This window comes from Lissotriton vulgaris, chromosome 10, assembly GCF_964263255.1.
Source record: "Lissotriton vulgaris chromosome 10, aLisVul1.2, whole genome shotgun sequence".
Classification (NCBI taxonomy): Eukaryota; Metazoa; Chordata; class Amphibia; order Caudata; family Salamandridae; genus Lissotriton; species Lissotriton vulgaris.
The window spans coordinates 157,208,823-157,223,833 of record NC_141698.1 but is presented as its reverse complement, the minus strand read 5'-3'; the positions used below and the strand labels follow the sequence as shown (position 1 = coordinate 157,223,833).

Below are 15,011 nucleotides of genomic sequence, written 5' to 3'. Positions count from 1 at the left end.
CATTTGGGAAGGCTGAAACTAAATTCCTCACAATCGAGCAAGGAACTTGAGGTCTGTTTGTTCTGCAAAAAGAGGTGGGAATGGGCAACTAAGTGCAAGCCTTAGATAAAGCAAATGAAAATAATAAACTTCTGCTCATCCATAGGAAAGCTAATGGGCGAGATACATGCTGAACGCTTAACAGAAATAATGCAAAAACAGACAAGGCTTGTTTTCAAAATGTTTGTATTTATATACTATGTACATTGGACATGCTAAATTAGTGGGGTATGTGTTTTTAATCTTTAGAAAAACAAAGATCAACATTTTTGACACCTTTGAACAAACTGTATGAACATACAATTAGTCTTTAACTGTCATAAATACAATTTCCCACTCTATCTCCTGATGCAGGACCAGTAAATTATAAATGTTTAGCACAGTTTGACAGCATTTCATATTTAAATAAAATCACAGTATGAATAATTGTCAGTAACTAGAAACTTCAGAAAGAAAGATAGCGCTTTCACCATAACAGAAGACAAATGACACTGTATGAAACCGTGTATTACTAGAAACGGACATTGACATGGGCTAGGTGTCAGATACATTCCTGACTATTCATAGATGTGTAATTTTCCAAATTTTGCAAGAGAGGCAATTAAGGAAACGGTCTGGAAAATACTTGTCATGTAGCATTTTAAGCTTTCCTCACAACTAACAATGTGAAATATATCATATTGATAGGTGTCTAGTATCATACATTACCAAAAACACTGTTCTTACAAATTTCTATATAGGAGTTTGTGAATTTTTAAATAATTTCTTAAATTAAATATGCACACGGTCAGTTGCAGTATATTCATCATTTTAAATAGCCATGGTTTTATGATCTTCTTTGCACCAACTTGGAGTTACATTACATGAAATACAAGAAATCAACCTGAGTCTGTAAGCAGCACTTGAGATGTTGTATTCCAGGGCATTATTTTCAATGTGATATTTACACTGCATTTTACAACATTTATAAGTTGTAAAACATTTCCATCCATCCATCTGGACTACTAAAATAAAATTAAAAAAAAGTCTTCAGTAAAAAAAATCCCATGGTAAAATTCTGTACAGTATTCGTAGAAGCACCACTTTTGGAATTAACCATTTCTCGGTTACGTAGTCATAAATAATTTAGATCTGAAGCTCACTTCAATTTAACACTCTATCTGAAAGACAAAGAGAAAATCATGTTATTAAAAATAAATTCTGTATTTTAAGACCTGTCTAATAAAAGTAGAAAGTTTTTCCCTAATTTGTTTATTATTTCAGCTGAATTTCTGTAAACAAGCAAATTACATGTAATTGGTAAGGTTGGTTCTGAATGACATTTCTCCTCTGCAAAATCTTTCCATCTTAAAATACTCGAAGCCTCCAAACTCTGAACCCCCATTTTTAAATGTCTGCAGTGCTGTGGGCCCTAATACAGTTAAAGGGAGCCTGCTGTACCAAACTGAAGTGACACTGGGCACACTATATTGTAGCACAGTACCTACATTCTAAGTCACTCAGATATTTCTCACCATAGAAAAAACAGGAATATTCTCAGGTATATTAAGGGGAGATTGGTGATAATGAATCTAAGCAGACGAGATCTATAAGAATAAAGGTTCTTAAAAGCAATGGTAGTAGTGGATACTACTGTTCGAAAATTATGTTTTAGCTTTTAAAACAAAGCCTCACCAATGCATAAATAATTTAGAAACTTCACGCATTTCACACAAAAAGAATGCACTACTTTGTAAGGCTCCAAAACTGCTCACAGCAAATGCGCTGATATTGCTAAACATGGTCTGACTGGTAGCCTAAATAGTGAAGATGTGACTAATTGCCTCGAACCATATTCATTGCTTTACAGTACAAAGTTTGACAGTGTTGTGTGTTAGGAATAGACAATTGGTTGGAATGCCACGTGAGTCTGCACTTAATGACAACAATATGCGTTCAAGGGTTTCTATAAATCCCTCTCAAATCTCTTTCTACACTGGAGAAGGTTGTAAATATGTTCCTGACAAAGGCAGGAGTAAATTTTTTTCACTGCGACAAAAAAGGCGCTGTTGGAAAAGGGAATTTGCAGGTTTTCATGTGAGAAAATATTCTTCTGCATATCTGCTTAATAAAACATAGAAATCCCAATATTTGCTAGGAGTATGATTTCCTGGCCTATTTCTGTAAACTCTTGAGAATTCACGCAAGTCGTAAATCACCAGGGCAAATTCACATCCTTGCTGGTGTGTTTTTACTTTTCTAAGAATTTGGCCCCTAATTAATTTTCATATTACCCATAATAGTTTTACAGCGATCCTCAATTATTTACTTTGTTATGTGTACATTTTTTTTTAAAAAGTAAACAATGGCCATTCTTCCTTTCATGCTTCTGGATATATTTGCATATAATCAGGGAGAATCTTGGGAGCATTATCAGTAGCCTCAAATTGTTAGATTTTGCTAACATGTTATCACATTTTCATACCTTAACCAAAGTCAGTAACACATGTTGAGCTTTTACAGCTCAGTGCATTTCTGAAAACTTATGCTGTAATAGTGAAGGGTTTTGCATTATTAAATCATACAAACAAGAATGACCTTATAGATATACATACTGCCTTAAAGGCAGACAATCCGTTCTCAAATCCATTCTATTGGACTGTAAGTTGGAGTCCAAAGTTTTGTTTTGCAGTGGGTTGGGCCTACTTGCCCTGTGGACACAATAAACATGAAAACTGTTATTTTATGACACCCAACTTTATGCGTTGGTACCTGCCTAGGAATCTGGTAAGGACTTCTGTAGATCTGTGAGATTTGGCGATAGCGTAGCCTCTTATAGAACAGTGAGGAGAATCCATGCAGGCTCGAGAACTTGGCAAACTTAAGTTTAGAGATGCCAGATATTACCTTTGCGATTTCCTTTGGAAGTTCAAGGCCCTTGGCTAGGTCAAGAGTCAGATTTAATATTCTCTAGTCCTAACGATAAACCATATCATCCTGATCCTCTAGCCAATCACTAAGCTGTAAACCTTGATAGAAGTAATGCAAAATATGGAATTTCTCTTCCTTTGAATATACCTCCTTGCTCTCATCATCTCTCATCTCAGTGACACTATCTTTTTATTTCAGCCTGCAGTTGAGAGGTCAATAAGCTTTGTCTCCCCTCTAATAGTTTTGGTTAGCCCTAAAGTGAGAGAACTCAGCCGTATCCTATGTTTGCTTTAAATCCTGTAGGTCCATCACAAAATTAACTGGGCTATTATCTGAAAGGGCAAACTGCCATATCTCGTGGACTGTACAATGGAGCTAGGCCACCTGTAATTTTAAAAAATGGTCCACATGTGCATGTTCTGTGCTTCTCAGAAGTTGTGAAATCTATATCAGACTTGTGGGTAGCGCTCCTACAAAGTCGCTAGCATAAGTTTACATTGTCCCAATTCCAAAATTGGTGAATGCCCAAGGATCAAATTATTACTACAGTAGTACTGAACTGCAAACAAGACTGCTGCTCCTTCATTCTTTGCTGAACTGAAATAAAAGTGTTCGTCTCTGAATCTTTTTAAATTTACACTTTCCCAATACTTTAGGGGTATGCATCCCCTGTAGCAGGTTGATGTGTCCCTTGGCGCACCTTCACCAGAAGGTATACATTAAGAGATTTTGCTGGGGAGTTAAGGCCCCTGGCAATGAAGATAACAATTTTAACCATCTAATATTCTCAACAAATGGTTTGCCCTCTAGCGAGAAGGTGAAAAGATCTCCAATATCGATGTCAGACAAATGTCTCTTCTCAAACACCAAACTGAACTGTCAAATAGTAATAGACCTCATATCTTCCCAACCCTCTGCACTTCTCTGCCAAAACTCTTTTGACATACCCATGTATGATACAGGAGTAATCATTATCCTGAATCAATAAATAATTTGCCCACTCTGTCCCTTAAGCTAAAGCAATAAATTAACAACTAATTCCGTCTGGACTCCCAGCGACATCACCTCAGCACATAACACAACCAACATTAGTATGTAAGTTGTTGTATTTTACACAATCTGCTTTGGAATCTTTTTTGGTGCTGATCCTCTTAATGTGATGGAGACAAGTAGCACAAGCAGTAACGATGTCCCCATTCAATAGAGGAGGACCTGCTTTCCTTTCCTTCTCAACTGTGTGACAATGTGGAGAGTGTCACAGTGCAGTTTTGGATGCAGAAGGATGCTTACAGGAAACAGATTGACCGTCACTTGCTCGCACAGATGGACCATCACAAAAACACTCATCACCAGCAGGCTGAACTTCGGCAACACTCTGTACACCAGAATCTCCAAACAACTCCTACACAGACTCCAAAATGCAGACACAAAACTCATACATGACCCTCCAAACCACTCCCACATCACACTGCATCTCAAGAAGCTCCACTAGCCCCCGATTCACAAGCACAGCTACTCAAACTTCTCATGCACACACACAAAGCCCTACACAACACAGGACCAGTAAACGTGAACAGTTACATACACTTTTACCACCCCCCCTGACACTTATGCCCTGTCTCACTCTCACACATTCCCCCCATTCACTAAAGCAAAACTGCAGATTGTTCATTCTCTAACATCGAACCCAAGACATGGAACAACTTTCCTCAACACATCAGAGCTTCCTCTTCACTTTCTGAGTTCTGTAAGTTGCTGAAGACTTGGATCTTCATCTAAGCACCTTGGGGACTACACACCTACAACCTTTGCCCAAGCACCTGGATCCCCCCTGAGGTGATTAGTTCACTATACAAATCAATATAACATAACACAAGAGACAAGGAAGCAAACAGAGTGGCCCCATGAGTAGATCATTTTCTTTTTTTGAAGAACTCAGTGATGTGACATAAGGCTCTGTGTTTCTGAAAACTATTCATGAATAGGTCTTAAAACAGCTGCATGTTGTAGAGTCCCTGTGTACAGGCAACTTTTATGACCTCCTATTTTTGTCTGATGAAGTGAACTCTAGGCAGCATGTCTGGTGGGAGAGCTTTACAAATATTAAAGAAGACCCCATATGTGTGTTCCTGCCATATAGGAGGGTCATCTGCTTTCCTCTGATGCAGTGTAGCAGAACTTTCACCAACTACATGTTATCGTGGCCCCCTCGGCAGGCCTCTTACGAAAGATGTACCTGCCTTTTGAAACACTATTTCAAATTTACAGATATTTCAGCTTATAATTACTTCTGCCAAGCATCTGACTGGGACGGAAATGTTCTACTCCAGCAAAGACTGCCCATTACCATGAGGTGAAACCATGCAGCTCAAGGTGTGACTACGCTTCTGTAACTGATGTCACAGAAACATATGAGGTGTCAAACTAGACAATGAGCAACAGTTTCAGGAATTTATTTTCGCATCCCATCGAGGCATGTGGAGAGAAACCCGGAGAACCACGACAGCTACTAATACAGCACATGCAATTTTTCCTTACCGTTGGATTTTATTAATCATGACATTAGCACATCAGGTAAAAGAGCTGCAGTAAGGAATCTGCAGAAAAATTAGGTAAGTATACACTAGAAATATCATTTCGGGAGGTAAGTAAACGTTTCTTTGGATGGATAAATCATTATGCAGACTCCTCACCTTAAGTAGTACCTTCGTGCATAGTAGGATTGAGGAGTGCTGATTAACCAAGGACAGAATGAAACATAACTCTGGCAAAGTAGCCATTACTGCATGCCTGAGATGTGACGCAGTAGTGCTTTGAAAAAGTAAGCAAAGATGACCACGTAGTCGCCTGGCAGTTGCTGGCAACATGGTCACCTCTGGAAGAGCCATGGTAGTCTACGTGGCCCTGGTGGAATGAGCACGGATGCTCTCATCTATGTTGGTCCACGCATCCCAGACCTCGATATAAAGCATGCCCAAATTGAAAATCAGGATTTTGGTCACCACACAGTCCTTTTTAAGACAAGCAAAGCATACAAAGAGCTAGCCCTGAACTTTGACTTGTCACATGCCAAGATAGTATGACAATGCTGCCCGGCATCCAGCCTATGCAGACATTCCTCCTCCTTGGCTGGATGCAGAAGAGGGAAGTAAGAAGGAAGGGTGATAGAATGGCCCATATGAAACTACTCTGGGAAAGAAGGAGGTGCAGTTGTCAAAGGCTGGACGAACCGAAGTGGCCTACAGTTCTCTTAACCAGCGGGCAGACTTAATCACCACCAAAAGAAGGAATTAGTTACTTACCTGTACACTATAGTTCTCCAGTATTATCTTTCATAGATTCACATGCTTGTATCTTCCCCGTCGTCATGGTGGGAGTCTCACGGTAACAGAATGACCAAGCAGTATCATAGAGAAGAAAAACTGCATAGAAAATCCCCATAGGGGCTGTACTATTTGGTAACCAGACCATTTCTTTGTTTTGGTCCAAAAGCCAGCCAATCAGAATTGCTGCCCTGCCCTCACACTCCCCAGCAGCAGCTTCCTGCCTCAGATTTCCGTCCCCGAGTGAGAGACAAGGATAAATTCCGAGAACAAGATCTGCCTGAGAAACGGGGAGGCGGGCGGGCGCATGTGAATCTATGAAAGATAATACTGGAGAACTATAGTGTACAGGTAAGTAACTAATTCCTTCTCCAGTATTACATCTTTCATAGATTCACATGCTTGTATCAGAGTAGTAAGCAGTGCTCACCAAACCCGTAGCGTTTCCAGGACAGAACCTAGAAGGAAGCTCTGCCGCAAAGCAATGACATAATAGTAAATATGAAAAAAACATCAGCAATACTATAAATGCATGTAAGTACACATCAAAGTACTGTATAGCAAAAAATAATATGCCATTAGGCCATACCTTACTGGAATAGACGCTTCAGAACGGCCTGACCCACTGCCGTGTCCTCTTTCCACGCAGTGTCTAGACAGTAGTGTCTTGTAAATGAGTGCACACTCTTCCACGTTGCTGCTCTGCAGATATCTGGCAGTGCCACTCCTGCGAACAAGGCCATCGAGGTTGCCATCTTCCTCGTTGAATGTGCATGCACTTTAGAACATAGCGGCTTCCCCGCTTTGTCATGACATTTCAGAATAGCTGAGGATATCCATCTAGCAATACTCAGTCTTGACAATGGAAGACCTTTTCTCTGCCCTTCAAATGCAATGAACAATTGCTTGGACTTGCGGAACGGTTTTGTCCTCTCAATGTAGAACTTTAGGCATCTTGAGATGTCTAGAGAGTGTAAGGCTCTTTCTGCTTCCGATGAGGGTTTGCTGAAGAAAGTAGGCAAAATAATGGGTTCGTTGAGGTGAAAAGACGTCGCCACCTTGGGAATAAAGGTAGGATTAGTTCTCAATATAACCCTGTCCTGACGGAATTGTAAGAAGGGTTCCTCCACTGAAAAGGCCTGGATTTCGCTAACCCTCCTTGCAGATGTTAAGGCGAGAAGGAGGGCTGTTTTCCATGACAGGAACTGTAAGTCTGTCTTGTGTATAGGCTCAAAGGGTGGCCTCATAAGCTGCGATAGAACTGTATTGAGGTGCCACGGCACAGGTGGGCGTTGGATGGGTGGGAAGACTCTAAAGAGTCCCTTGATAAATTCCTTTATTACTCTGGATGACCAGAGAGATGGTTCGTTTGGCTTCCGCCTGAATCGTGATATTGCTGCTAAGTGCACTTTGACTGAAGCATGCGAAAGGCCTGACTTTGATAGTAAAAGCAGGTAAGGCAGGATACCTTCAGGCTGAACCTCAAAAGGATGCAAGTTTTGTCCGTTGCACCAGCGGCAGAAACGGGTCCATTTTGCTGTGTAAGTTTTGTTCGTTGATACAGCTCTCGCCTGTGAGAGAATATGCCTACACTCTTGCGAAATATCTAGATCCTGAAACTCACGCTCGTGAGGTTCCATGCGGACAACTTTAGAGAGCGTAGATCCGGATGCAGAATCTGCCCTTTCTTCATGGAGATGAGGTCTTGAAATGTCGGGAGCTGGATCCTGTCGCCCCTCGACAATTGAAGGAGGTCTGAAAACCACGCCTGTCTTGGCCAGGCTGGTGCAATCATTATGATCCGGCACGGTTCCAGTCTCATCTTGCGCAGGATGCGCGGTATCAACGGGAACGGAGGGAACGCGTATGCAAACCTTCCTGTCCAGTCCATGAGGAATGCATTTCCTATGGATCCCTGTTGACGGTACCTTGACGCAAAGTGAGCGCACTTTGAATTGCTTTGAGTCGCGAACAAATCTAATGTGGGTGTGCCCCACCTTTGGAACAGAATGCGAATCTGAGTGTCGTGAAGTTCCCACTCGTGTGTCGCAGTGGGAGTGCGGCTCAGGGCGTCCGCCCGAGTGTTGAGGACTCCTTGTATATGCTGGACTTGGATCGAGATTTCGTTGGTTATGAGCCATTTCCAGATCCTTTGCGCCAGTGCCGACAGCTGTTTGGATCTTGTCCCGCCCTGTTTCAGCAGGTAAAACATGGTCGTGGTGCTGTCTGTTTGGATAAGGACTGACGACTGACGTATTCTGGGAAGGAATGCTTGAAGCCCTAGGAACACCGCCTTGAGCTCCAACATGTTTATGTGAAGTTGAGCTTCCCAATCTGACCAAAGGCCCTGAATTTCCAGCTCTTGAAGATGCGCGCCCCATCCTTTCAGCGAAGCGTCCGTCGTCATCACGAAGTCGTGATCTCGATGAATGAAGCTCAGTCCCTGGTTTAGGTTTTTTAGGATCTTCCACCATGACATGGCCACCTTCATACGGGTCGTGATGGTAATGCGATCCTCGAAGGTTCCACTGGCCTGTAACCACTGTTCGTCGAGTTGTTCCTGCAAAGGTCTCATTCGCAGACGACAGTTTGGTATCAACGGGATGCAGGATGACATCATTCCCAACATGGATTTGTAAATCCTCACGGAAGTGGACTTTTTTGCCTGAAGAGAAGCCGTCAGCCCCCTGATCTTTCTCATCCGATCTTCGGAAGGGTAGGCTTTCCCCTCCCTGGTGCATATCCATGCTCCTAGGAACTGAATGCCCTGGGCCGGAGTCAGCGAGGACTTCTCCAAGTTGGTTCTCAGACCTAATCGCTGAAACAGCCGGATGCAGCTCTGTAGTGCTTCTGCTGCGTCCCTGAAAGATGGACCTGTCACTAGCCAGTCGTCCAGGTATGGGTAAATGTAATGCCCTTGCAGTCTTAAGTGGGCCGCCACCGGGGCCATGCATTTGGTGAACACCCTCGGGGCTGATTTGAGTCCGAATGGTAGGACCTTGAACTGGAAGTGGCGACTCTCCACAACAAACCTCAAATACTTCCTGTGTTTCCGATGGATGGGAATATGGAAGTACGCATCCATGAGATCTAAGGACGCCAAGTAGTCTCTGTCCTTTAACATGAGTAAGATCTCTTGCAACGACAACATTCTGAAGGGTATCTTTTTTATGTAGTGATTGAGATCCCTCAGGTCCAATACCTGTCTCCATTTCTGGGCCTGTTTCTTTTTGATGAGGAAGAAATGTGAATAGAAGCCTCTCCCTCTGAGGTGCTGTGGTACTTCCTCTATGGCTCCCTTTTGCAGAAGCGAGAGAACTTCCTTCTGCATTTCTGTGCGATGATGGTTGAGCCTGATTACTGGAGGGTGGTCCGGTGGTATCTCCACAAATTCCAGTGTGTGGCCCCTGCTGATGACATCCAGGACCCATTTGTCCGATGTTATGGACATCCAGTTGGTGTAGTATAGAGACAGATAGTGGTCGTTGTCCGGGATCTGTATTGTGGGGAGCGCCTGCCTGAAATCATTGACGTCTATTAGACTGCTGATTTTTCCCCCTGGCGTTGGATTTACCTCTGGACTGTTGTTGGTAAGAGGAGTTAGAGGATCTGTACTGGTTGTTGGTGTTAAACTGACGATATCCCTGCTGACTGTACGGTTGATATCGGTTGGATTGAAAAGAGGATCGTTGATTAAATTGTCCTCTTGCGCCCCTCTTCCGAAAGGACTGAAACTTTCCTTGCTGAAGTGATCCCAGCGCTCTAGCCGTATCAGTATCCGACTTTATTCCTTGCAACGCCTCATCAATATGTTTCCCAAACAGGTTCGCCCCGTCGAAGGGCATATCGACGATCTTCGCCTGCACTTCTGGTCGAAAAGAAGTCGCCTTGAGCCAGCCTTGTCTGCGAAGCGAGACAGCCCCGGCCATTTGTCTGAAGGCTAAAGACGAAATATCCATGGCGATGTCGATAGACTCAGCCGCTGATTTTGCACCTTCTTTAAGAAGAGCTGCCGCTTCCTCTTTTCGATCCTCTGGAAGCGCCGACAGGATGGGAGCCAGATCTGACCATATCTGCCTGTTGTAACGGCCGAGCAGAGCCATCGCATTCGCCGCTTTAATGGTAGAGGCTGCCATGACCGCAAACCTCTTACCTGCTCCATCCATTCTCCTTCCTTCCTTGTCTGGTGGTACTAGTGAAGTAGCCACCGGATTTTTAGAATTTCTTTGTGCCGCCTGTGTCACGACCGATTCCGGCCTGGGATGACCAATGAGGCAGGCTGCCGTAGATTCTGGAGCTCTGTATTTCTTTTCAATTCGTGGAACCGAAACCGCTATAGAAGCTGGTGTTTTTAGAATCTTGAGGCCCTCCTCCCATAAGTGCGGGATAATAGGTATCGAGCGAAGTGACTTTTTGTTATCATCCTTGAAATCGTACAAGAAACAATCCGTCTCTTGTACGTCCACATCCAGACTGAATCTCTTGGCCGCCCTTTCCATGATGTCATGGAAACCTCCGATATCTTGAGGAGGGGAGGTAGATTTGAGTGGTTCAGGTGATGCAGCTGAAGGCAAAACGTATTCGTCCCATTCCTTTCCCGAGGCATCATGAACTAGCTCTCCCTCTTCGGGCTCTTCATCGTCATCGGAGTCCGTTAGGTCGTCCCTAATAGTAACCACCTGCGGAGATTTAACCCCTTGATCTTGAGGGGCAGGTGCTTTTTTAGGTGTCTGCATGGGAGGCGTGTGCGAAACTGGTTGTGATGAGTTCGCCTCTGGAAAGCGACGATAGTAGTCGTTTAGCATCAATCTAAGATCAGACACAAGGGTGAGGGGTATAGAAACTGTCTCTTGACGTTCTTCCTCCCTTGTGTCCTCGTGCTGCTCTTCCTCTTCTTCTTCATAACCCCCAGACTCCTGGAATGATTCATATCTGGCAGATTGAGGCCTGTCCTTGAAGGAAAAACTTTCCTCCTCATCCGTATCTTGGCTTTTTATCTGAAGCTGAGAAGGGCTATATGCGGCACCTGAGGACTCCTCTCCCTCCGAATCCTGCTCCAACAGCGATGATGGCGGCAATGGAGAAATCTTTGTCCAAGAGGTGAACTCCGCGGACTTACTGATGGTAGCCGCACCTCTTGTCGATTGAAAAGAGCGTATGGAGATCATGGTCTTCGATTGAGGAGAACTGTAAGCTTTAGCCGTTGAAAGTAAGATCTTCGTCGACGGGACCATCGTCGACGAGACCATCGTCGACGGGACCACCGTCGACGGGACCACCGTCGACGGGACCACCGTCGACGGGACCTTCGTCGACGGGACCTTCGTCGACGGGACCTTCGCCGACGGGACCTTCGTCGACGGGACCTTCGTCGACGGGACCTTCGTCGACGGGACCTTCGTCGACGGGACCTTCGTCGACGTGACCCCCGTCGACATTCGTGACATCGAACCTGTCGTCGACGGAGTCGTCGTCGTCGTCGTCGACGGACCTGACAGAGACATCTTACTCATCGATGTCGTTGCCGTTGACGTCGTGGTCGTCGACGCAGCCTTAGACGAAGCAGAAGACGACGGAACAGAGGTTTTCTCCACAGACTTAGGAGCAGAAACCATGGAACTGGTAGAAGGTGCAGATCCAGGCACTTTAAGACTTGACTGCTTCTCCAGAGGAGTAATAGGAAGAGATGATGTCGACTTTTCCCTAGATTTACTCCTTTTAGACTCCACTTTCTCCACAGAAACAGAGGCCTTTCTTTTCTTGGGAGTGGATTGAGAAGATTCTTCCTCAGAATCTGAGCCTGATGTGGCCTTCTTCTTCTGAAGCCATAACAGTAATCTTGCCTCTCTGTCACGCTTAGTTTTGTCAGAAAATTTTCTACAAAGCTTACAGTCCTTCACCAGGTGTTTAGGGTAGAGGCAATAAAGGCAGTCCTCATGTGGGTCCTCAGAGAAGAGTCTGGCCTTCCCACAGGATCTGCATGGCCTGAACAGCCTCTTCTTAGAGCTTTCAGCCATCATAAATAATATGAATACACACAATACCTCAAGGTAGAAGACAGGAAAACCAGGTTCCCAAAGGGTCAAAAGTTCACACAGGAACAGAAGAAAACTGAGCAGAGCTCAGGGAGACTCCTTTCTCACACGAAGGCGGTTGGAAATCTGAGGCAGGAAGCTGCTGCTGGGGAGTGTGAGGGCAGGGCAGCAATTCTGATTGGCTGGCTTTTAGACCAAAACAAAGAAATGGTCTGGTTACCAAATAGTACAGCCCCTATGGGGATTTTCTATGCAGTTTTTCTTCTCTATGATACTGCTTGGTCATTCTGTTACCGTGAGACTCCCACCATGACGACGGGGAAGATACAAGCATGTGAATCTATGAAAGATGTAATACTGGAGAACTGCTTTTAGAGTGCAAAGTTAAACCAGGCGACTGTAAATCAACTAAAATGAGATGCTATCAAGGATTGAAAACAAGGTTTAAATCTGACTGAGGAACGTTAAAAGGTGTGGGAAGGGACACGTTCACAACCTTTAAGAGAATGCACCATTAGTGATGATTTAAACCGGAGGTGGTTAATAAGGAAGGCACAAACACAGACTGAGTTGCCAGGTAGCCTTTAAGTGTAGCCACCACCATACCTTTACTGTGAAAGGGGGAATGTAAGTCTCAAGACATAGGATATGCAACAGGTAAATGGACTAATAATACCTTCCAAAGCACATCACTGGACAAACCTGCTACAGAGGTATGCGTTAGGTGGATTTGTGGCAGGTTTACTGGCCATCAGGTTGACATCTGTGACCTCATAAGGTAGGATTCTAGTTAACACCCCTCAATTTCCAAAAATGAACTGCAGCGTCATGAGACTGGAATAAAGGACCTAACTATTCTGCTACAAGAGCAGGTCTGCCCAGGGCAGGAGAGGAGGCAGAATAGTATGGAGTGATCACTATCAGCTGTGCGCGATCCTTCTGCAGTTTCCACTGAATTTAGGACAGAAGAAGGATTGGAAGAAATGCATACACCTTTAGACCAACTAACCCTGAAGGCATTCCCTCCCTGGAAACCATCCTGAGGAATATGGCACAAAACTGTGTGCACTTTCCATTTCAGCAGTAGCGGAGTGATCCACAAATGGAAAATATAATAGGGTGAAGAGTGCCTCATCTCTCCCTCTTCTGGTCCTTAAAGTGAGAGATACCTGAGGCTCTCACAATGAAAGAGCCTGTTATATGGGCTGCGCCCTGGTTCCCAGGTGAATAGTATTTCAATATAGGGTACACTACCAAATATTGTCCTGTTTGTTTATATAATGGATGGTAGTGATGCTGTCTGACAGAATCTGGATGTCAGATGTGGGTCCCATGCACATTGTGTCACTGGAACCAAGCTATTTCCAGCTGGTGAGCACATAACTAGGGTGAAACTGGCATGGTGTGCAAACGTTGGACTGGGAAGCAGCCCTGAGTAATTACCTGTGGCTGCGATCTATTCAAGCATTCCATCGATCACTTTTTGTACACTTAGTTGTGTTGCCCTAAGTGGGACTGGTATTCCCAGACGTATGTCCCGTGTACAGTGTCACTGGAACCAAGCTATATTCGGCTGAGCCCATGACTAGGGTGAAACCAGTCCTGTGTTGCTTGTGTTCCAGTTCAGGGAGGACGTAGCTTGGCAGTTTGGGCTGGACCGCTCTCACTCGAGCAGGGCCAAGACTAATTAACGTATAGCTGGGTCCAAACTGAGGTGGCATGGTGTGCAAAACAGTGATGGATTGGGATGCGTCCAAGTAATTACAAGGGGCTGAGCTTAATTCAAGCACTTCATCCATTACTATTTTGAATACATCAAAATCGGAGTGAGCAAACTGGGGAAGGCTTCCTAACTAGTTTGACTTTGCCTCAGAGGAAGTGGCCATAGCCAGCAGAGGCATGGCATCAGAGCCACGGAAGTCAGCAAGCATGCATGAATATATACTCTACCCCATTTAGGGAACAGCTCAGAGGGTTTCAGAGTTATCCTGAAGTTGCAAGAAGGTTTTATTCAACCTGTGTGGGGTCAGTCAAAAAAAGGTTTCCATATCAATCTGAAGTCAGGATGAATTCATAAGGTGAGGAATCTGAGAGAATATATATATCCATAGAACCTTATCTTTTTCATCTCATTTAGTTTTCCAGATCTTCCGGCTGAGGTTGGAGCAATGTTTTGCTCTTCGACTTTAGGTTTTTCATCATATCTGCATTTGCTGCAGTCAGTGTATTTTACCCTGCTGCCTAACTCAGTGATAACTTTATGAAGCTCGTTCATGCAACTCCTTTGTACTTAAATTTTGCAGGAACCGGATGGTTCTAGTGCATGTCAGAATGTGTCTGGCTGAATTTCCTCACTGGGCACGCATTTCTCCGCTGGTCCACACCCAGTTTGGTGTCACCATCAAAAGGACCCTTTCTTAGTGTGCTGCTGGGTCTTGGCAAGATGACAGAAACATGCTGACCCCTACTAGTCAGCGTCTTTTTGTTATTGGGGTGTCAGGAAGTGCAAGAGTTTCCCCTGTTAGGTCTTGGGGTATTCCCATCAATGTGGGTCTGCCTGTTGTTAAGGATGGAGGATGGAGCAGGCCAGGACAAAAACAATTCTCCTTCCAAGCCCAACATACCACCTCCCACAATCTCTTAGACTTAGTCCACTCAAGAGTACATGAGAAACAGTGTGTGATGGAAACCTTCGACACCTAGC

At 44.3% G+C, this 15,011-nt stretch overlaps 1 protein-coding gene across 4 annotated transcripts in view; it reads right to left on the bottom strand.

The window, feature by feature from the left end:
* Positions 1-215: 215 nt before the first annotated feature.
* The window catches only part of USP42 (ubiquitin specific peptidase 42), a 674,575-nt gene continuing 659,779 nt past the window's right edge, over positions 216-15,011 (bottom strand). For 3 of the 4 annotated variants that reach the window (XM_086940745.1, XM_086940748.1, XM_086940746.1), the window contains exon 18: positions 216-1,199. In XM_086940745.1, the coding sequence (XP_086796871.1) occupies positions 1,183-1,199 (17 nt within the window). In that variant the 3' untranslated portion in view covers positions 216-1,182. The remainder of the gene's footprint in view (positions 1,200-15,011) is intronic. The other variant, XM_086940747.1, reaches the window with a different exon arrangement.